Source organism: Nannochloropsis gaditana, assembly GCF_000240725.1.
Source record: "Nannochloropsis gaditana CCMP526 unplaced genomic scaffold scaffold504, whole genome shotgun sequence".
Lineage (NCBI taxonomy): Eukaryota > Eustigmatophyceae > Eustigmatales > Monodopsidaceae > Microchloropsis > Microchloropsis gaditana.
In genome coordinates, this window is record NW_005803449.1 from 1 (window position 1) to 21714 (window position 21714).

General features: G+C 54.1%; 7 protein-coding genes across 7 annotated transcripts; 4 read left to right on the forward strand and 3 right to left on the reverse strand.

Annotated features, from left to right (window-relative positions):
• Positions 1-666: 666 nt before the first annotated feature.
• UTP10 (U3 small nucleolar RNA-associated protein 10) lies at positions 667-1720 on the reverse strand (the record flags this gene model as incomplete). Its single annotated transcript, XM_005854448.1, has 3 exons — positions 667-693; positions 750-1280; positions 1673-1720. The coding sequence occupies 3 exons, from the start codon at positions 1718-1720 to the stop codon at positions 667-669; spliced, it is 606 nt and encodes a 201-aa protein (XP_005854510.1).
• A 1876-nt stretch (positions 1721-3596) lies between these two features.
• Positions 3597-4465, forward strand: NGA_0220000 (mitochondrial import tom22-like protein). The gene is made up of 3 exons (XM_005854444.1): positions 3597-3684; positions 3757-3825; positions 3930-4465. Exons 1-3 carry the CDS (start codon positions 3613-3615, stop codon positions 4143-4145), a joined length of 357 nt encoding a protein of 118 aa, XP_005854506.1. The 5' UTR covers positions 3597-3612; the 3' UTR covers positions 4146-4465.
• A 660-nt stretch (positions 4466-5125) lies between these two features.
• Positions 5126-5569, reverse strand: NGA_0443120 (uncharacterized protein; the record flags this gene model as incomplete). The annotated part of the gene is made up of 2 exons (XM_005854449.1): positions 5126-5143; positions 5321-5569. Coding segments are annotated over 2 exons (267 nt in total), but the record flags the coding sequence as incomplete, so codon positions are not given.
• A 650-nt stretch (positions 5570-6219) lies between these two features.
• Positions 6220-8163, forward strand: NGA_0220110 (gpn-loop gtpase 2-like protein; the record flags this gene model as incomplete). Its single annotated transcript, XM_005854445.1, has 4 exons — positions 6220-6423; positions 6757-6900; positions 7266-7372; positions 7497-8163. 4 exons carry the CDS (start codon positions 6220-6222, stop codon positions 8161-8163), a joined length of 1122 nt encoding a protein of 373 aa, XP_005854507.1.
• Positions 8164-8660: 497 nt separating this feature from the next.
• NGA_0219900 (pyruvate dehydrogenase) lies at positions 8661-11589 on the forward strand. The gene is made up of 6 exons (XM_005854443.1): positions 8661-8861; positions 8976-9526; positions 9743-10036; positions 10234-10400; positions 10616-10844; positions 11021-11589. The coding sequence occupies exons 1-6, from the start codon at positions 8704-8706 to the stop codon at positions 11119-11121; spliced, it is 1500 nt and encodes a 499-aa protein (XP_005854505.1). The 5' UTR covers positions 8661-8703; the 3' UTR covers positions 11122-11589.
• A 1379-nt stretch (positions 11590-12968) lies between these two features.
• NGA_0220200 (rwp-rk domain-containing protein) lies at positions 12969-15227 on the forward strand (the record flags this gene model as incomplete). The annotated part of the gene is made up of 3 exons (XM_005854446.1): positions 12969-13145; positions 13265-14980; positions 15204-15227. The coding sequence occupies 3 exons, from the start codon at positions 12969-12971 to the stop codon at positions 15225-15227; spliced, it is 1917 nt and encodes a 638-aa protein (XP_005854508.1).
• A 1934-nt stretch (positions 15228-17161) lies between these two features.
• Positions 17162-19690, reverse strand: DXS (1-deoxy-D-xylulose-5-phosphate synthase; the record flags this gene model as incomplete). Its single annotated transcript, XM_005854447.1, has 1 exon — positions 17162-19690. One exon carries the CDS (start codon positions 19688-19690, stop codon positions 17162-17164), a length of 2529 nt encoding a protein of 842 aa, XP_005854509.1.
• Positions 19691-21714: the final 2024 nt, after the last annotated feature.

Below are 21714 nucleotides of genomic sequence, written 5' to 3' on the forward strand. Positions count from 1 at the left end.
AACCCTTACCAACCACCCTCTCGCCCTTCCTCCCTTCCCGCCCTCCGCCCCGCCCTCCGCCCCCCCTCCCCCACAAGGCAGGCCACTCCCCACACCAACCCCGGGACCCACTGCTCCATGCACCTCAGGGGACGCAGGATTCTGACCAGGTGCAAGAATTCCTCCGCCGACACCTCGCCCTCCGTCAAGCCCTCCATCCCGCCTTCCAGCACGGCCGGGACCAGGAGGGCCTCGGTCAAGGGGTGGGTTTGGGCGTGCCCAAGGAGCGCAGATACCAAGGGAGGGGAGGAGGGCGGGATGGAGGAAGGGAGGGAGGGCGAGCGTAGGAACGCTCGCAAACACCGGGGAGGGAGGCGGGTTAAACCTTGGGTATGCATGACCGTTGTGAGGACGCTCAACCCTTCCTCTTCCCCGCCCTGCTCCAAGCCCTCCGTCAGGGCCACAAGGAGGGCGACGGCGGCGGTGCTGGACAAAGCCGTGGTCGACGCTAGCTTACCCAGGGCCATGTAAGCCGTGAGTTTGAATTCCCTCGGTATTCTTCGGGCTTTTACGGCCCGGAGAAGCGGGGGAAGCAACGTCCGCATGTGCTGCTCCGTCAAGGGCCCGAGCCGGTCCAAAGCCTCCAGAACCACCGCCGAGCACAAGGCTTGTAGGCGGGGGTGGTGTTCAAGGGTACCCTGCTCCCAGGCGTGACTGGCGGTAAAGAGGAGGAGACGAAGGAAGCCCGGTTCTTTAAGACAGTGCCGGACGAGGGCGGGGCGGGGAAGGGTGGGGGGCGGGTCGGACGAAGCGGTCGAGGACAGGAGCCAGGGCCGAAGCAAAGGGAGCCAGCAGGCAAGAGCTTTGACGGGGCCTCCCGCGTCCAAGCGGAGCAAGCGCACGACCCGGTGAAAGACGGGGCGGTCGTGGTAAGGGAGGAAACAGGTCAACAAGGCCGGGGCGCAGTGCGCGTGGACGGCGTAGCGACGGACCAAGTACTCCGCCACCCGCGCCCCGTCCTCCTCCCCGACAAAGGGCGAGAGGTAAAGCAGGCAAGTCTGGAGGGAGGCGTCCAGCTGCTGGTTCACCTCCCGGGTCTGAAGTTCCCGCACAAAGCTCTGGGATTCATCCGAGAAAAGAGTGGATCGGAATGGGCCCAGGCGGGGCTCGTGGGCCGCGAGGCGTTCCAGGCCCTCGCAGGCCAATTGATGTACTGTAAAGGTATCCACATCCGCAGCTTCTTTGCCGTCAAAAAAGGATGGATGGACGTTGCTGACCCCCTCGACGGGTGGCTTGTATACCTAATGTCCCCGCAAAGCCAACATGATGTGCATGAAGGCATGATGGATCAGGAAGGAGGTTAGTCGACTAGCTAAACTTGCATACCGACAAAGCATGATGCCAATACAATTAAGACACGATGGACACAACGGTAGCTAGTGTCCATAGGAACATCAAAAGGCACACGACATCTTCCTGTACACAAGCACATGGCTCATGCGGCCCGTGTAAGACATGAAGATTGAGAGGGGAAAGCTGGAGCATCTGTGAAAGGGGGCTCTGAAAGACAACACCATGACATGCCATTCCAATATTGAAGCCAACTAGCTCCAGTATCATCGAAGTAGACCAATTGCATTACATCTTTAACCCCTCACGCGTAAACGATGCATGTACCTGACGATGTAGCTACCCCGGCGGCCCGCACGGCCGCCAGTTGTTGGCTAAGTGTGGACGCCATCACCACGTCTCACGTCGAAGGAAGAGCTATCAATCCTGTTGTACGACCCTATCTCCCTGCAATTAAGCATTGGACAGTAGGAAAAGAGAAAAGATAGAGGGAAAAAGTGCTGTGAGTATATGGGCTACGAACGCCAGGCAGTATCCTGAAGTGGTGGTGGGTGGTGGCACATGAACCATGCTGACCGCTTTACGAATTTTAAGTGATCCAAGCCTATAGGAACAAAAAATTGTCGATACTCGACCATACACAATGAGCATCCCGCCTGCGCGGTATCTGTGGCTGTTTTTTTGGGGTGTTGTAGAACGCAAGGGGCACTCCAAGTAAGGAAGATGGGGCGAGAAGCAACCTCCCACCCTTGGAACGCTTGAGTGACCCGATAAAAAGGATAAACAAGATGTTGTTTGCGCATGAAATATCAGGGTAAAGCTCGGGGGCGTGAATGTGTACTACGTTCATGATAAGATTGTGATCTGATATGCATAAAATAACTTCCTATCCGGCTTGTGTCACATTGCTCACCCGCGATTGGCAGCTACGGCCCATCGATGCATCGCTTAGCGGGTAGGGAAAAACAGCAAACAAAGAAATCGATCGCGGGACATTGGCGTGAAAATGCCTGCATGAAGTAGTTATTTTGTAAATTCATGCATGTATGTTTGTATTATTTTGATCCAGTCGCAAATTACCCCACCTTCGAGGCAGGCGTGGCAACGTGTTGCATCGGTTAGCTTTTCTAAATGATAATTCGACCCAGGATCCCTCCTCTGGAGTAAATTAATTGCATTGTCGCATGTAGGATCTGAAAAGAAGGTAAAAATCTGACGATTTTTTTATGGTTACTGATCAAAGAGTGAGAAGTGCAAGCCAAAACACCGGCAGAAGAACCTCGACAGAGGTCTAGGGGAAATAGAATTATCTGGAGGTGCAAGAATTTTACAGGGTGGCCAACGCTTCGTGGAGATGAGCAGAGGAGAAGAGAGAAGAAAAAAAATGATATAAGTAGCACTTTCATGATCAACAGGGGGAAGGAAATGAAGGAGAAGAAGGACTAGAAGGGAGAGGCACAGCAAGTGGACTGGGAATGAAAGCCATAAGGTGATGGAATAAGGGAAGCATAGAAATTAAAAAAAAATGAAAACGGACAGATTAATCAGTATGTCACTTCAATGTTTCGCTGCGTATGTTGACAAGATGAGAGCGCGAGCCTTAAGAAAGCGTTAGATGTCAGTCCCACGTGACGAAGCCCAACCGATTTAGATAACGTGAGCACAATCTCTTGTCAACCAAATTTTCCAAAAATCTTTAATGCAAATGAGTAGCTTGGATTTTTATTTGGCTAGAATGTGGTGTGTTCTCTGTAGATATTTCAACATGGCAAGAGTGTCAGCGCTTGCGTCAATTTCTCGCCCTCCGAGTACTACTACTAGTAGGATACCCGGGAGGAGAGTTGCGAGACGGAAAGGTCTCCTGTAAAATCGTACGGTTCTCGCCTTTTGCTGTACTTGTCTGCACTGCCATATCGAGAGCGAGTTGATAGAACTGACAAATTGCATGAAGGGAGAACGTTGGGTTTGCCTTTTGATTTGCTGTTTCACAGAGACGCAACTCCCACGGCGTGGCTTCCATCGAAATATCTTGCTGCTAGTCATAGGTTGACTGAAATTTCTTGATAAAGTATCGAACAATCTGCCACACTTCTCCAGCTCTCACTCAGATTGCAGTGTTTGCAACGATTGCGTCTTCACAAGAATGTTGTGAATCCTTCACGTGTCCACATCTTCCTCCTGTAACCCTTCTGCTAATGCGTTCACAACATCATGTTTTCCCCTTTCCTCTTTCCGATTCTCACGCTCCTCTGATGCCGGTATACCTTCAAAAGCCAAAGTATCATGCCCAGCAGTAAAAGTGTGCGTTTTGAAGATCTGGACGACGGTGTGGACGACGGTCTGTATGGGATGAAGGTATGTCTATTGTCCTCGATCCGTTTTCCCGCCACCCCTTGTTCCCACCAACTGTTACATACGGGACAACAGGGTATCTTGAAAAACTTATACACACAAGCCGGCAGCTATAGGAAGTGGGTTCGCAGCCACAGCAAGAAGGTATGTGCATTGTCTTGTTGTGTAATAAGTTTGCGTTCCTCCCAAACACTCATCATGCACGGCCCCCCTATGTCCCCCCTCTTTCCTTCCCCCCCACCGCTCAGATCTTATCTTGGGGGATCTCCTTGGCCTGGTACTTCAGCATGGCCAGCATGCTGACCGTTATACCCCTCTCCCTAGAGCTGCAAAGGGAGCAGTCAGTTGTGGAAATGGAGAAAATCCAGGTCAAAGAATTACTCGCCCAGGGTTACCCACCCCAAGAACTACAACGAATGGGGATGACCTTGGAACCTGCCGTTCTAAACGAAAGGCAGCGATAGAGGGCGTGAGTCAAGAGTGGAGCCACCTGTAAAGTAGCCAAGACGGGGTGCCGGTGGAGCGGGGTGGGGTGGAGAACAAGAGAAGGTGGAAGTAACATGAAGGTAGGGGATCCAACACCTGAGCATTATCTCCAGAGATAGAGGACGAAGGATCTATCGGTATGGATGAGTGACCGTGGCTGTACATACGTAGAGAGCGGGCGCGTGTTTGGCAGGGGAAGGAGGTAATGCGATGGAGAAGGAGCCTGCGGGATACAACATGAGACCTTGGGATCTTGTTCCCGGGATGCGACCAAAGAAAATGGCAATACAAATGGAGACCTTTTTCAAAGGGGGCGATGCTTGCCCCACGCATTATGTCGATTAGTCTCCCTGCCGCTCTTGACCGGGGGCAGGGGTGGAACCGGGGAATTTTCACCCTCAGTCCAACTCCTCTTTTGTTTACCCTATAGCACATTCCATGGGATTTTAACATGAAAGGCTACGCCGGTCGAGCAGGTGGCATTCCCCACACCGGCTCCTCTTCGTCTGGGAGCTCCCTGATCGGATACTCAGCCCTCCCTCCCTCCCTCCCTCCCTCCCTCCCTCCCTCTGCCTCCCCGCCTCCCTCCCACTCCAACGCCAGTTTCCCGCCCGCGCCCTCCCGCAACGCGTCTGACAGAAGGAATGCCACGTGTGAACGCAGTAATCCAAAGCCAGGCTGTCCCCGCACTCGCTTCCCTCCCTCCACGGGATGATACAGACGCCCTGAGCGCCTCGACAAGTGCACCCGGCTTGGGTCAAAGCGTTGTTGCAACCCCCCCCCCGAAGACCAAACAATCTCCTCTGTCTCCCGACTTCTCGTTGCCCGACAGGGCAGGGAGCAGGTCGTGGAAAACGACGGGCATGTCGGCGGGGAGGAGGTAGTTCATTTCTTTGCCGCATGGAGAGACGAAAGGGTAGGAGGGATGAAGGCCCGTGTCGTTCCGTCGGATTTGCCGGAAAAAGAAATTGAGGAACTGGAGAAATGGGCGGGATTGGAAGATGAAGTCCGTTGAAGAGAAGAGTGAGCGTTGGATTGCTAATGCATGGAGAAGATGTAGTTGAATAAAGTCTATGAGCTCTTCGCTTTTCTCTGTTCCTCCTTCTGTTGCTCTCTTTCCCCCCCATTTCTAATTCATTTTTCCACGACCTACCTTGTCATCCTTCAAACAAGATGTCATATTCTTGACGGGACTTTCCTCCAAGTATAACCGCCCCTGCAAATCGACAGTATAAAAATAACGTCGTTGCAAACCCTCCTCCTCGTAAAAGGCAAAAGATTTAATTTGCTTGCGCATCCATTCATCAAGATAGGCGTCCTCCGAACCGGGCGCTGGTGAAGAAGAAGACGTGGAAAATGACGTGCAAGGACACGATAAACGAGGTGTGCAGGCGGGATATCTGGGCATATGTGGTACGGCGGAAGGCCGTGGCGTGTATCAGGGTCAAATGGAGATACGTAGCGCTTTAAAGCAAGACGCCAGGCAAGAAAGGGGACCAAAAACTGACCATTCTCATCGATATCGTTGAAACCAATACAGTACAGTCCTCTGATAAATTCCTCTGCAGGGTGTTGTGTGCATCGGATAGTTTACCTCACTTTCCCAAAATAATTTTGTCACAGACAAACAATAGGAAACGACAAGAAATCATGTACCTCACGTGTGCCAGCATCCGCTTCATACTAATTTTGGTAGACTGCCTGTTTCTATGGTATACGCACGGAGACATTGATTCAGACAGAAAAATGACGCAAAGAAAATATCGGCGGGTGCCCGTTGCTCTGAGCGAGACGGCTCTCCTCTTTTGAGAGCGACAAATATCCCGTAGGAGTGAATTCTACTGCATGGCAGCCGGACAGTAAAATTTGGGAGTTGTACTGTGCGACATAGAGAGTTGGATGTTTCTTTTAACAATATCCTTCATCTATCACTAAGTCAGAAGCACGGAGAAGGAGGGGAGGTTGAAGCAGCGTGTACTGCGTTTTTAAAGCAGCCATGTGATTTATCTGATTCCTTCTTTTCTCCACCAACTTTCTAAAGATATCAAACAAATGAAGAGAAGTCTCATCCATGGACCACGGTTTGGACAAGCTGTCATCGGCCCTCCCGGTGCTGGGAAGACAACGTATTGCCACGGCATAGCCCGTTTCCTGAGTGCGCGGGGTCGACCTGTGGCGGTCGTCAACTTGGACCCTGCCAACGATAAACTTCCTTTTCCTGTCGACATAGACGTCTCAGAACTCGTGAATTTGGCGGTAAGGCTTGGACAGGAAAAGGGTGAGAGGGATCGAGCGCAAAGCTTCCTCCGTCCGGTGCTGGGAATGGACCCTGAAGAGGGATGCCACAACGCAATGTGGGTCTAGACGACAGCCGAAAGGATGTGCATGGCTTTTGGCTTATGTATGCTGTAAAATCGTTATTTTGGGGGGGTGGTCTGTTCCCCTGTTCTCCCTCTCTTTGGTCGATCGCTTCCTGTCTGCCCTTCCTGTCCACGCACTTTTGAGCACAAGCTGCTCTCCCACTCCGGCGTCGATGTCGCACAAATATTCCCTCGCCATTCAAACGTCTCTTTCATTGGTACTACCCAGGATGTCATGGAGACACATAACCTGGGACCCAACGGCGGCCTCGTGTACTGCATGGATTATTTGGAGCAAAACTTTGACTGGCTGCTTGAACGACTGGAAGCTTTGCAAGGACGGCGCTACGTCCTCTTCGATTTCCCCGGACAGGTATGCGCGGGGCAATAGTGGTAATGTCCGCGTGTAGAATGCGGGGTTTAGGGGGGCGTGCTTGACCCACCTGGGAAGGAAAACTGGAGGGGGCTGTCAAGCAGGGAGGCCTCTTGGACACAGGCAGGGGCTGGTCTCAGGGCCTGTAGTATTGTGAGCAAACGCAGGCTATGAAGGTTTTATGACATGTCGTTCGTGACTCCTGGTTACTATCGTATATATATATATATACATCGTCCCCTCCCATGGGCCCGGGCGCCGGTGGTATCCCTTCCTGCCCTCTCTCTACGCCCGGGGCTCCACGTGCTCAAACGGTCCTGCACCTTGACCCTCTTTCCTTCTGCACGCGGCGCGCACCCGAACAGATCGAGCTCTACACGCATGGCGAGGCGGTTCAACGTCTGTTGCAACGTCTGGAGAAGTGGGGCTGTCGGTTGACCGCCGTGCATCTGGTAGACGCCCACCACTGCAGGTAGGTGGCGTCGCCGATCTGGGGCCGGTAGCGTTGATTTGAAATGGTGTGATCGTGGTTGACACATGCAAATGGCGGGTATAAACATCTCCTTTCCCCCCCTACCCTGTCCTTCCCTTCTTAGCGATGCCGGCAAGTTCATTTCGGCCGTGCTCATTTCGTTGACAACCATGGTGCGGCTGGAACTCCCCCATGTCAACGTTTTGAGTAAGGTAGATTTGGTCGAATCCTATGGGCGCTTGGCTTTTGACTTGAACTTCTACACAGATGTGGTTGATGTGCAACGTCTTTTGCCCTATGTGGGGACACGATCCACCTACAAAGACCCAGGGCGGGAAGGGGAGGAGGGCGGAGGCAGGGAGGACGAAAACGGATGGGAAGAGGAAGTTAGGGAAGGCTCTATCGAGGATGGGGGTGAGGGAAAAAGAGACGGACGGGAAGCAGGAACGTCGGGGGGGGGGAGGTTCGCCAGACGGTATCGCAAGCTAAACGAGGCGTTATGTGAGCTAATAGAGGACTTTTCATTGGTCGCATTCCATCCCTTGAATATTCAAGATGCCGATTGTATCGAAAGAGTGCTGGCGGTAGTGGATAAGTGCAATGGATACCTTTTAGGGGCAGAAGAAAGAGCACTGGTGGGAAGGGAGGGAGAAGCAGCTTTGTTGTCAACACTGTCGGGCTTGGCATTCAGAGCACAACCTGACGCGGATCGTGTAAAGGATGTGCAAGATAGATACATGGATATCGAAGACAGGGACGAAAATTCCCTGTCAAAAAACAAAGCGAGATAAAGTAAATATAGCAAGGGGAAAGCATATGGTCAGATTCAAAGACAGATATGTTTCTTTCAACCCCCCCAATGAATTCTTTCAGACTTCGTTCATCCTTAAGGGCTACCATTCAAATGAAAATGGCTCACATGCTCGCGCTTATTGCGAGCATTTTTATGTTTATGGCACGATCGAATGACAACGAATCAACGCAGCGGCAAGCGTCATCGACAAATCTCCCCTGGAGCCAGTCTTCAAACAGTATATTTGTCAGATAACATTGTTGAATTCAACCGGTAAATATCCTTGTGCTTGTGCAGCGATCTGACCTGTACAAACAGCAGAGGGTGCGGTCACCTTCGCACCAGGGCTGTTTATAAGTGCACTGGCCTTTGGTTTCCACCCCTCGTGTGTCCGAGCCCGGCGACGGCAGCCAAAAAGCGAGCAATCCGTCACAAATGGAAAACCAAAATTCATTCCAACATCCACCTGGTTTCCCTGCATTTTTCCTATAAGAGCAGACGAATATAGTGGAGGTCAAACAAAAGCTAGCACATTGCCATGCTAAATACTCTACGGCTTTGCCGGCGGCCGGCAACAAGTAGCGGGACCTCCTACCCTTCCCTGCTGCTGCTTTGTAATTTCTTTCACGGGAGACCTTCTCACAGCACCATTATCGAGACCGGGAGCCGTGCTCTTAACGCGACAAGCTTAAGTCGGTACGTACATACCGTGGGGAGTGTAAGGCGCGTTTCTGGGCATTTTTTCGCCACTGAGCTCGAGGCATCTCGCAGACTGCCCAGAATCCCTTGCCTTATTTATAACCTGAACAGGGAACGCGGTAACCTCTACCCATTCACACGCCAACAAAGTCGACACATTGTAGTGTTTTCAGCGGAATTGGGCCGTCGTCTTGGTATCGATGCCCGGCGACAAGCAAAACCCTCTCGACCTTCCCAGTTGATCGTCACGGCACAGTGCTTTTTACCCTTGCAAGGCGTTGTGATTCAACAATTGCACCGCGAGCTTCGCACTCGCATTGGACATCAGATATTGAGGCTTCAACACGTGCTCCCTGCGAGCAAAGGAGTGGACAACCTGCTTGCCCTTCACATCGACGTGTACGAACGCTTGTGGGCGTTGGACGATGCCATTGCCTGCTTGGGTAGCAAGGACATGAAGCCCGTCGTGATTGAGAGTTTCAACCATTTGATGAGCGAAATCGAAGGTAGAATGGCCATGGTCGTAGAGACATTGATGGACGGGCTGAAGGAGAGCTATAAGCGGCAGGCGGAGGGCGCCCCCCCGCCCCCAGGCACGGACCCTATCACACCGATCGTCACCTCTCAAGTGGATCGATTCCTGCAAGCTCGAATAGGGATTGGTGAGCGATGGCGTCGAGGGGCAGGGAGGGAGGGGACCGCAAGTGTGGGGAGCAGGAGAGCTTTGCATGGCGAGGGCGGGAGGGATGACGACGGGCAGTAAGGATGGTGGGTGCCTGGATGACCGCTACTCACTCTCCCTCTCCCTCCCTCCCTCCCTCCCTCCCTCCCTCCTTTCTTTCTCTCTCCCCTCGGTCATGCACTTACCCGACCCGCAGCTACGCTCATCCGCCACTACTTGGACATCATCAAGTCGCCGGGCGAGCAAACTTTTGTGCCCACGACCCCGGTCCTGAATGGGGGGGGAGGGGGGAAAGACGGAGGAGCGGAGGCAGGGGATGAGGAGGAGGCCATGGCCGGGATGATACCTTCGCCCTCCTCTTCCGCCTGGCACGAATCCCCGTACGTGGTGAACAAGCGGTGGGGCTCAGTGGTGGAAAATTGCCGGATCAAGGAGCTGATCGACGATTGCAAGGCGGAGGTCGAGGCCTTGTGCGAGCATTACTACCAGGGTGAGGGGCAGGGAGGGAGGGATTGGGAGGGAAGAATTTAAAGGGGCGGGGAACAGAGGGAGGGAGAAAAGAGAAAATGGAGCGAATTGAGCGGCACCCAGCAAGGGGAAGCTCGCCCGGCTTGGTTCTCTCTGACCGGGCACCCGCGCTTCCTATTTCCCCCTGTGTCTTTTCAATGGCTCCCGTGGTTTTCTCAGAACGGATCCCGCCCGTGGTCATCGACGAGCCTCCCGGCGCGGTCGCCACCCTCATCCCCGCCCATTTCCACCACACCCTGTTTGAAATTTTGAAAAATGCCTTCAAGGCCACGGTGGAAAGTGCGGTGCGCCGAAATTTGAACAACATGCCTGCTGTCAAAGTCCGGGTAGGTGCGGACGGCTTATTTCTGTCTTCCCCTTCGTCTCCCCCCCCTCGCCCCGGACCCCTTCGTTGTCGTCTCCCTAGCTTGCCCTCCTCATACACCCCCCCGCGGGGACTTAGAATGTCTGCGCCTCGGAGGACGAGTGCATCGATGTTGTCGTCATGACCGCAGTGTTGACCTGATTCCCCCCCCCCCCCCTACCCTTTCCACGCGGGCAGATATTTCCCGGGAAAGAGGAAGTCTGCGTGCGGATCCGGGACTTCGGGGACGGGATGTCCCTCCGCACCATGTCCAATGCCACCGAATACCTCTTTACGTCCGCGGCCGAGACATACGAACAGCAGCAGCAGCAAATGCAACAGAGCTACCAACCGGCCATGGAGCCGATGCAGGGCATGGGGATTGGTTTGCCCGTCTCCCGGCTCTACGCCCGGCAGTTGGGGGGGAGTGAGGGGCTGGCGCGGAAAAGGGAGGCATGGGGAGGTCGGATTGTGGTCTGATTCGTACCTATGGAGGGGGGGGGCGGCGGCGTTTTGTAGGGACTGCCTGTTGCTCCTTGTCCCTTCCGCGCTCTGACATGGCTTCCCACCCCCTTCCCGCCTTTTCCCCCCTCTTCAACACAGATATTCGCCTCATCTCTGTCCAGGGTTGGGGAACGGATGTGGCCATTTATCTGTCTCGGAAAGACTTGCCGGAGGCCATTCCCGTCCGCGTCTTTGACTGAAGGCCTCGAGGCGGGAAAATGGAGACGGGAGCAAGCGGTGATCGTAGTAATTTGTCGCGAATTTATACAAGGGCGATTGAATGAGGTGCTCTCTCTGGCAAGGAGGGAACGAAACAACATGTGGTGTGGCATATGCTAGTTGCCGTGCTGTAGATGTGCGTCCTGTTTTCGGGGGGAAACGACGATGGAGGTGAGGAGGGTAAAATATGTGTAGATATTCATACATTAAATGCATAGACATATAGTCATACATAGATTGAGGTGGAGGAGTGTCAGATGGTTGGATGCAGGGGTTGTGGTTTTTGAGGGTGTGGGGTTTCTACTCGAGCAGATATATAGCTTGAACAAGAGCCTGCGAATAGCCTTTTTTTTTCCCACCCATTGTGAAATAAAGAGATACCGTAGTGAGCGTGCCTCCACTTTTGTCATTGGTGGAAATCTATCATGAAGAATTAGTTTGTACAAAGATCGAGGCCCTTGTCGAGCCAAAGGTTGTTTTCTTCCTCTTGCTTGCTTGAAGAGCTCGACGAACGTACGTCGCTGAAAACAAGTAAATGCGCACCAACTTCTTGTAACCTTCATTCTTCTTTCTTTATCACGCGTCGGAGATATACCATAATCCTTTAAAAAAGATATATTATTCGCGTTACCATTTGGGTGTCTTTCCTGTGAAAGACAAGAGAGTGCAGGGGCCAGGAGAGGGTTATCGCCTCTAAATTTACTGCGCTAACATATCTCAACCTGCATGACCGAAGAGGGCATATTTTTGATTTTTCAGAACGTAAGGGTGATCATGCTTGTATTTACCCCCACACTCGTATCCGCTTGCGTGCTTTTGCTTTTTGGAGCACCTCAACACCTTTTATCTCCTAGAAGCAGAGGAATAGATCGCCCGAAAATTTCCATCATTTGCAACCGCGGACAAATCAGCATCTCTCATTTCGTTCCCACGTCCGCAGCATGACAGCGCCTTCCGCGTTTGACAAGCATAAAATTCTTATCACTCTTAATGTATGGCGCACCCTTTCAGCGTAAACGATGATTCGAAAGACCCGACGACCAAACACTTGGTTTCGAGACCTCTCCCAATCGACAGCACGTGGCGAGCATCGTCTTCCTAACGGGCGAAGGACTTCGCACCACGTCCAACCAGGCTTTACCATTTTCATTTCCCGTCCTGGACCCACCGCCCAGGACGCAAGTACGAGAAATAGATTAATCATACATGCATGACTAGGATGTGTGGATTGAGTGTACATTCTCCTGTTATTGGCCAGGACAATTTTTCGGGGGGCCCTCCCCATAGCCCATGGAATCAGAAATTTCATTTTTGAAATCCTGAAGAGGTGCACCGCCCACCTCGAGGTCCGGCGCGGCCCCTGGCTTGTCCACGCGCTTCCGGCCTGTCTGAGGCGCAAACGGAATGTTTGGATGGGCATTGATGCCGTGGTGGTGCATGTGTGGCGCGGGACGTTTTTAACGCAAACCTGGCCTTTATTTTTGCGCCATGTGTACAGGACTGACCGTTGACCGAAGCGAGCAACTGTTCGCTGATGACCCAAATTTTGACATTCGTCTACACGTCCATATTATCTGGACACGAAAATCGCTCCTTGATTATATTCACCCACTCACGCTGTCATATCAGGCATACCATCATGTATACCGGTCAAGTGCTACCAGCTGCACCGCCTCAATCCTTGTCGTGTGCTTCAGATTCTACGATAAGCATCACTCCGGACGCAAATACCTATTCAAATCCAAATATCGATGCCTCAGACTGCAAAACCCATTCTCCTCCAGCGGCCGCAGCAGCCACGGCATGCGGTAAAACCACCGTTTCAAGCATGGGTTGCGACACGGGCGGTGTCAAAGCGGCCGCTTCCAGTCCTGCAGGGGCAGTGACCGGCACGAATACGACCTCTGTTGACATGCTGGCATCCGAATGGCTTTTATCCTTGGCTGCCGGTCCTGTGCACCAACACCCGCCCCAAAAATCACCCCGCACGTCCACGCTTGGCAGTGTAAGTCGCGACGGACGGCGATGTACAAGCTTTATTTCTTTTGTCAATAGGCCCGAACATCAGTTCCTAAAGTTTTGCCTTCCAAACTCTCATTTTTCCCTCCATTCCAAAACCCACAGCCTTCAGGTGTCCGTGCTGCTGCTTCCTCCGCCATTGGTTCAATGAGTGATAAGGCATCGTCCGGAGCACCTGGCCCAGTATCCTCGCCCACAGCACAGACAAAGTGTTCGCGCTTCCCCCTTTCGCCCTCAGGCGTGCACGGCCCCCTCTCTTCCGCATCTCCCTCGACCGTGCCGTCCTTGTGCTCCACGTCACCCATTTCTTCCTCCCCAAGCTTCCCGCAAGCTTCGACGACGATGGACGTCGGGGTAGAGAACGAGCCGTTAAAGTCCCTCCGTGCCTCGGGAGCCGCGAATACGGCGAGCCAACCCTCCTCCGATGGCCAGACAACCCGGGTCCGACGGACGCGAAAGTCGCGCACGTCACCCGATCGCATCGCTCTCCCTTCTCCGGGTACCTTGCCGGCATCTCCTCGGTCCCATCCAGGCCCCGGCCTTCCCTTGGCTCGACCCTCCCTCCCTTCCGACCCGATCGACCAGACGGACGCCTATGGCGCGACGACGACAAGGAAGGAGGCAACGGGAAGGGTGGCACCCGCAGTAGAAAGGAGCCATGGCGGATTCTCTCCTGTGCCTGTTCAAGAGAAAGAGCTGCAGTTGCTCCAGAGCTTGCAAGGCCGGCGCCCCGGTTGCGGCGGGGGGGAGGGAGGTCGCGTCACCCCTCTACAATCTGTGGGACTGGTACGGCCCATCCAGCCGTTGAAAAGCCAACCTTTCCCTACCAGCCCTCCTGGCACCAAGTCACCGCGGCCATCCGCCTCCACCCTTGCGTCTGGAGGGTCCAGTCGGTCATTGAAAAGCGTCAGCTTGGTGGAGCTCCGCCGGTACTTCGACCGACCCATCGAAGACGCGGCCCGCGCTCTCGGCATTTGCTCCACGCTCTTGAAAAAAATCTGCCGGCGGTACCATATCAAACGCTGGCCTTACCGGCAGGTGAAAAGCCTGGACAGGACGTTGGAGTGCCTGAAGGTGGCAATGACCACGGCGCGGGCCTCGGCAGGACAACCGGGCCACGACCCCAAGGAGGAAGCGAGGCTTTGTCAGCAAATCCGGGTATTGGAGGCGCGCAAGGTCGAGTTGATCGAGAGTTCCACGACCCTAGGCTCTGTCCCACTCGCCGTGGAGGGCGAAGACTCGACAGAGGGCAAGGGGCGAAGGACGGAGGGGGGGGCGGAGGATGGCCGGAGCTTCCAGCTCCCGAGTCCGGCTTTCCTCGCCTGGAGCGAGGGCCCCTCCCCTCCGCACGCGCCTCTCTCTGCCCCCAGCCCCATTGCCCCATGGACGCCGGTCGGTGCCACGACCACGGGCGGGCACAAGCGAAAATGCTCGGACGGCGTGGGGGACGGCGAAGGAAGCCGCCACAGGGACGCTACCCCCGACGAGAGCACCGACGATACGAATGACGTCAACAACAAGAGCAGCGGCGACTTCGGCCACGGCCTGGCCAGGGCCCCTTCTACCACCAGCATGTTACACTTGATGAGCATCAACTCCCCTACGTTCGAGAAACCTGCGTCTCCTGCCCTCTCCGTCCCTTCCTCCGTCCCGCCCTCCTTCCCTTCCTCCGTCCCGCCCTCCTTCCCTTCCTCCTTCACCACTGGCCCACCCGGCGGCTACACGGGAGCCTCTGGAGCCATCTCAGCGCCACTTCAGGACTCGCTCCCTCCGTCGATGCCATTCCACGTCTTTCTCCCACAAGCAACGGCAGCCCAGCAGGTGTCCACCCATCTACATCAGGGAGATGCAGCCGCTGCAGCGCCTGCCCCTCCCGCTGCTGCTGTCGCTTCCCTGGGAGCGGCGGCGGGGACAACCACATGCGGAATCGGCAATTCCTTTGCCCCTCCCTCCTTCCCTCCCTCATTTCCTCCCTCCTTCCCTCCCTCCTTCAACCCTTCGTGCTTTTATTCCATTCCGAATTTATACGGCGGCTTTAACGAAGGGTTTCCCGCATCCGCTGCAGTGACCCAAGCGGGGATCCAGGGCGGCGATAAAGCAGGCCTGTCCATGGATACTCTAAGAGCTGCATACATCCAGCACATGGCCCTTGCCCGAGCGCAAATGCGGAATATGTATCCTTCACCTTTGCCCTATGTCCCCTCCTCCCAGGCGACATCGAGTGGGACAGCAGGGGGCTTAGGTGGCCAGGCACCCTTCCTACATGAGCAGCAGACATTCCAGCTTCAGCAACAGCAACAGCTCTATCAGCAACAATATTACATGCTCTGGCTGCAACAAAAGCGACAACTCCCTATGCCCATGCCAGCGTTTGCTTTTCCTCAGACATTGACCACGGACTTGACAAGGCCGAAGACGGACACAGCTGCCATTGCGGAAGAGGAACCAGGGAGTACCGGTGCCCAATGTGAAAGCGCAGTGAAGACCGAGAGCGGAAAAGAAGGTTTTGAAGAGAAGGCCAAGGCGGCCACAGACCCGGTGTCTGCCCGTCAGGCCCGTGCTCCGCCCCCCACGATCGCTGCAGCAGGCAAGGGGCTCGGCTCCCCGTGCACGCCACAGGGAGAAGGCGGCTCTAATTTAGGCAGGTCCACGACGGTGCACACCTCACCTCAGCCGGAGGATGACAAGGAGAGGGAGCAGGAGGAGGGAGAACGGCTCGTGTCTAAAGCCAAGCTGGACGCATGTCCTTGCCCCACAGACTTGGGATGGAAGGAAACTGGCAGCGCGGGGAAAGGGGTAGGGGAAGGGGTCACTGACAGCGCGGCCTTACCCTCGCAGCGGCAGTGACAGCATCGGCAGGGCGAGTCAACGAGAAAAGGGGTATGTGGAAAGCAGTAAATTTTTGTGCATACGCGACCTGATTTTTTTTTTACGCGCAAAAGAGAAGATACCTCGACAGTGGGTTAGAGAAAGAAAGCTTGTGAAAAAGGGGGGAAGGAAATGTCTAAGCAGGTAGGGATGCATAAAGTAGGATATTTGTCCGAGAACACGTGTATATTGCCTTTGAGGCTACATTAAGGGAGGAGGGGGAAGGAGAGCTGCCTGGAGACTGCTGGAGTAAAAGCTACGTGCGTCTGCGCCAGTAGAGTTGTTTGTATTCAGGAATGTGGAAGAAAGGGATGATAAATCATCTGAGGCTTCGATGAGCCTGAATGGGGATGACAGCACCTTTCTTTCGCCCATTTGGTCACCCAAGCCCAAGCATGCGTGCACTGTGGGCATTCAGGTCTCTTCGCACGTCCAGCGCGGTTTTGAAAACTCTCGTAATTAGATGTACATGTTGTAATGCATCCTTTAAGAAACATCTTGCGCGTGTCCTGCAAGTGCATTGGATTGTTCGTCCCATAGTTGAGGCTTGTGCGGCATTAGGGTTACAACGGGCAGCAACACAGCGAGGGGGTTACATTTGCATGGATTTGAACGAAGAATAAAGTCTAATTTCGCGCGAGTCGGAGCTGCTCGTGTTAATGGGGGGCGGAATCGGCATGGGAAAGCCATCTCACCGCAATTTCCAGGCTCGACATGGAATGCTGGAACGAAACTGTCTCCCGTCGCGAGACGTTTTTGCTTCTTCAGTACGTTGTCCACTTTTGGACGCGCGTTCTCTCCCTCCCGTCGTCATGGCTCTGCTCCTCGAGCATCACTTACACCGAAAATTTCTCCCGTCATCCCCATCGCCCGAAAAGTTCACCTTCTCCCTCAACTGTTCAAAATGCATTCAAACATTTCATCGGTGCAATCCTCTCGACGCTACTCCTTCCCCTTCATTTGTCAACTCTCCATCAGGCTTACTCCCGCATAAATTTACAGTGCGAGGTTCAGAGACCAGGCATTACCAGGCTTACACACGTCCTTCCGCCAGCCTCAAGCGCGCCAGAGAAAACCCCAGCCGCCTTTTCGACTTTCCCGACCTTTGTCACCCCACATTTTGCCCCCCTACTGTCAAGGAAGAACTTGAAAGGACGTGCCTTGCCTGCTGCTGCTACTACTGCTGCTGCTAGACTTGCCTGCACCTACCCCCACCATCTCCGCCACCGTCCCCACTCCCGCTCCCGTCTGCTGTTGCTGTTGTTGATGCGGCTGGGGCTGTTGCTGTTCTTGCTGTAGCATGCGTTCCTCCCGCCCCCGCACCAGGCCCTCCACCTTCTCCACAATATGCCTGGCGGCCAGTCCGGCCTGATCGTACTGATCGCTTTGCGGGCCTGCTTCGATAAACCGGTCGGGAAGGACCATCGACCGCAATCGGAGCTTGCCTCCATCCAACAGGCCTTCATTCAGAAGGAATTGCTGCACAAACGACCCGAAACCCCCGACGCTGTTCTCCTCCACCGTAATCAAGACGTCGTGCTCCATGGCCAAAGACGAGACCATTTCCTTGTCCAGAGGTTTCACAAAACGCGCGTCCGCCACCGTCACACTTACACCGGGTAAATTTTCCTCTATTTCTTTGGCTGCGTGAACCGTGTCGAGCAGGCGGGTCCCGACCGACAATAGGGCAACGCGACATGTGCCTGGCGCAGCCGTGGATGGGACGACCGCGGAACGACGGATGATTCGCCCCTTCCCGCGGGCAACCGCCTTTCCGCGTTTGGGCAACTCTTCCAACCCTTCGTAGCCCAACTCAGATTTCAAAGTCTCCAATCCATAGCCCGCGCCCCGGGGATAGCGTACCACGGACGGCAGATCATTGGTCTCGTAGGCCGTCTCCAACAAATTCATCAGCTCCAGCTCGTCCGACGGGGCCATGATGACGATGTCCGGCAGGGCCCCCAGGTAGGACAGGTCAAAAGAGCCGTGGTGGGTTGGTCCATCATTCCCCACCAGACCCGCCCGGTCCAAGATCATCCGAACGGGCAGCTTTTGAATCACCACGTCATGGATCACTTGGTCGTAACCCCGCTGCATAAACGTGGAATAAATGCAGCAAAAAGGTTTCAACCCCTCAATCGCCATCCCCGCCGCGAAGGTCACGGCGTGTTGCTCCGCAATACCCACGTCGAATGTGCGTTTGGGAAAGCGTTTCCCGAAAATATCCATCCCCGTTCCGCCAGGCATGGCTGCCGTGATACCTACCACCGTCCTGTCCTCCGCCGCGATCTCACACAGGGCGTTGGCAAATGTCGTGGTCAAGGACAACGGAGCTCCCTTGTTCCCGCCCTTAAACTGCCTCCCGGTCGACACGTCGAATTTCGCCACCCCGTGGTACTTGTCAGAGGCCACCTCCGCCGGGGGGTATCCGTACCCCTTTTCGGTCTTCACATGCAGCAACACGGGTTTCGTGGAGGGCGAATCCCGCAAATTCTCTAAAATAGGCACCAGGTTGTCCAAGTCGTGGCCGTCCACGGGCCCGATGTAGTAGAAGCCGAGTTCTTCGAACAGGGTGCCCCCCTGGATCAAACCCCGGGCGTACTCGTCCAGCTTGGCGTTAATGTCCTGAATCTCCGACGGCATCAGCCGGTTCAACCCTTTGGCAAAGGATCGAAAGTCTTGGAAGGGCTTGGAAGAGAGCAAGCGGGAGGTGTAGGAAGAGAGGGCCCCGGCTGGGACGACACCCCCGGCGGAATGGGTGCCAGTCGGGAGGGAGACTTGGCCGTTGTCGTTCAATATCACCACCATGCGGGACCGAAGGTATCCAGCATTGTTCAACGCCTCAAAGGCCATCCCGCCTGTGATCGCCCCGTCCCCAATCACCGCCACGCAGTTGTTGACCCGTTTATTGGTCAGGAGCTTGCCCACGCTCATCCCCAACGCCGCCGATATGGACGTGGAGGAGTGCCCTGCCCCAAAGGCATCATACTCGCTCTCGCTCCGCTTGGCAAAGCCGGACAGCCCATTGGTCTGCCGGAGGCTGTGCATCCTGTCCCTCCGCCCGGTCAAAATTTTGTGCGGGTAGACCTGGTGGGAGACGTCCCAGACGATGCGGTCGTCGGGGGTGTTGAACACGTAGTGGAGGGCGACGGTGAGTTCGATCACGCCTAGGGAGGAGCCCAGGTGGCCCCCTGTTTTGGATACGTGGTGGAGGGTGTCCCACCGAAGTTCGTGCGCGAGTTGCTTCAAGTCCTTCAGGTCGAAGCGTTTCATGTCGTGCGGGTACCGGACCGAGTCCAGCAAGGGGAAGGAAGACGGGCCTTGGTAAGGACCCGTGCCTGGGGGGGGCACATTGCTAGTGCTGCTGCTCCCAGCCCCGGTTTCCAGGGGGGTCTCCATGAACACGGTGCGTCGAGGACGGGCTCTGATGGGCAGGGGCGACCTTGCACCGCCGCTGCTGGTGCGCGAGGAGGCTGGAAAAGTCATGTGTGCGGAGGATGTGATGGAAGTGGAAGGAGCGTGGAACGCGGTGACGGACGATGTCAGTGCAGTCAAGGTGGTGAGGAGGAGAACGGCCGTAGGGAGAGAACGGGCGGTGCTGGAGGAAGAGGGGAAGGAAGCAAAGGAAAGGGAGGAGGAGGAGGAGGCAGAGAAGACCCCCATGATGCGGTATTACAGGCTCTCCCACTCAGACGTAACACCTTGTCTTCGCTGTCGTGGACGCTGTGTTTGAGACAGGATATGCGAAAAGGGTCCAAAGTGAGGAAGTGTTCCGATTGGAGGGTAGTGTAGAGATGCGGGGATACAACGACACGTTTCTGAGACTTGAGGCAAAATTAAGCCCATTCACATGCTTCCACCCTGATTCCAAAGCATGTCAACGTGTGAGGTGCAGTGAAAAGTACATGTTTGGGAGATCTGGAACATTTCTGGATGCCATTTTTCAGGGAGGTCGCTCTGAAATACATGCGGCAAGCCTGAAGCAGTCATGACCAAGCACCATTGCCAAACACGACACTGAAGACAACCACACACAAATATCAAAGCTGTGACAATCCCAAAGTTGCCAAGAGAAGGGACACCACGGATCAGGCTCGAGAAACGAGCCTTCTGGAGTGGTGTCCTTGGGCGCACCGTCATCGCCTTCGGGGCATTTTCGTGCCGAACCACGTGTACAATCCACGTCACAAATTGCTCCAGCCCGAACATATATATATAAAAACATGCAAAAATCCCATGCATGCCCGCGTGGAAAAAGGAAAACACCAGAGCCTCAAGATCTCACGCGGACACAAGGCTTCCCGGTCGTCCGGGAGGAGACGCTGGGCCCGAGCCAGTGTACGGAAAAGACAGAAATCTCGGGTTTGATGCCGCCTCAACAATACATGACGATACGCGTATAATTGATGGCCACGCTCGTGCAGCCTTGCTCCCCGTGCACCCGTCCGTCCCGAGGGTACAAGTCGACCACCGACGCTCGCCGTCCTTTCCTCCCTTCCGATCCCCGACTTGAGGACGTCGGCTCGCGCACGCGACACGGTTTGGGGTGTCGAGTGGCATTAACCGGCTCGAAAAGGCATGAGTCGCTGGCGGCAAGATATGGTATCCTCGGCGAGGGGGAGAGGAGGTTGGGCGGCCCATGCCGGCACGGTCGTGGGTTTGGCACGGGGCAGTGCCGGTATGTCTGATGCCTGCCCTCTTTTATATATAGAAATTTGTATTTATTGTTATGGTGGGCAGCGTTTTTGGGGGCGGGGTTTTCGGAGAATGTGATTGAAAGAAAAGAGTAAGGCGCCGGGACCACGCAGCTCGACATGTATATTTTGTTTACAATACAAAATACGCTTTCTTAAAATTCCAAAACACCTTCGATGGCCACAGTGGTTGATAATTACAGGTTTAAGGACGTCATAAAGAAGAAAATATATCCCTTTCTTTTGATAACAATAAAACATTTACGTGTCTTCTTCAATCCTTAAATACGTTCTCAACACGCATATAACGAGTCGTGCTCCGATTAACGAAGCATTGCCCAATCCATACTTTTTCTTGGTTATTGAAATTTGCGTGTATGAATCGCTTAGGTAGATCCTCCCCGACATGGTGATATATAATTGAAGAGTATCATGACAAGTAGAGGCAAGCATCATAATTGTATCAAAGGCGCATGGCCATCTTAATTCCATCTTAAAATACGTCATTGAATCCTTATCTAAACACAACATGCCAACATGTTTATTGAATGTACCAGATATTAAAGCTGAGATCCCATGCAGTAAATTTTGAACTCCTAGCGAAGACATGTACATTAATAGGCAAAAAAATGATTCCTGATCTTTGAAGGCTTTGATAATTGACAATTCTGTCCACCACTTCACTGTGCCAGGATATGGGATGTATGTATGAGATTTTCTGAAAGGGATACCATCTCAGAGGTCTAGCTCACAACTGCCGGCTACATTTGCACATAAATAGGATACGAATTCAAATATTTATATGTATTTATATTATATTATATTATATTACTCAGAGATGTCGTAGACGTATTGTACAAGACGTTTTAAGCTTACACTTACAAAAATGCATGGTAACAGCCTCATGTCTTTTTAGTCTTACCCATTTTATTTATCCATTTTTATCGACCAGAATTTCGAAAACATCAACCAATTAAACCAGGACAAGACGTG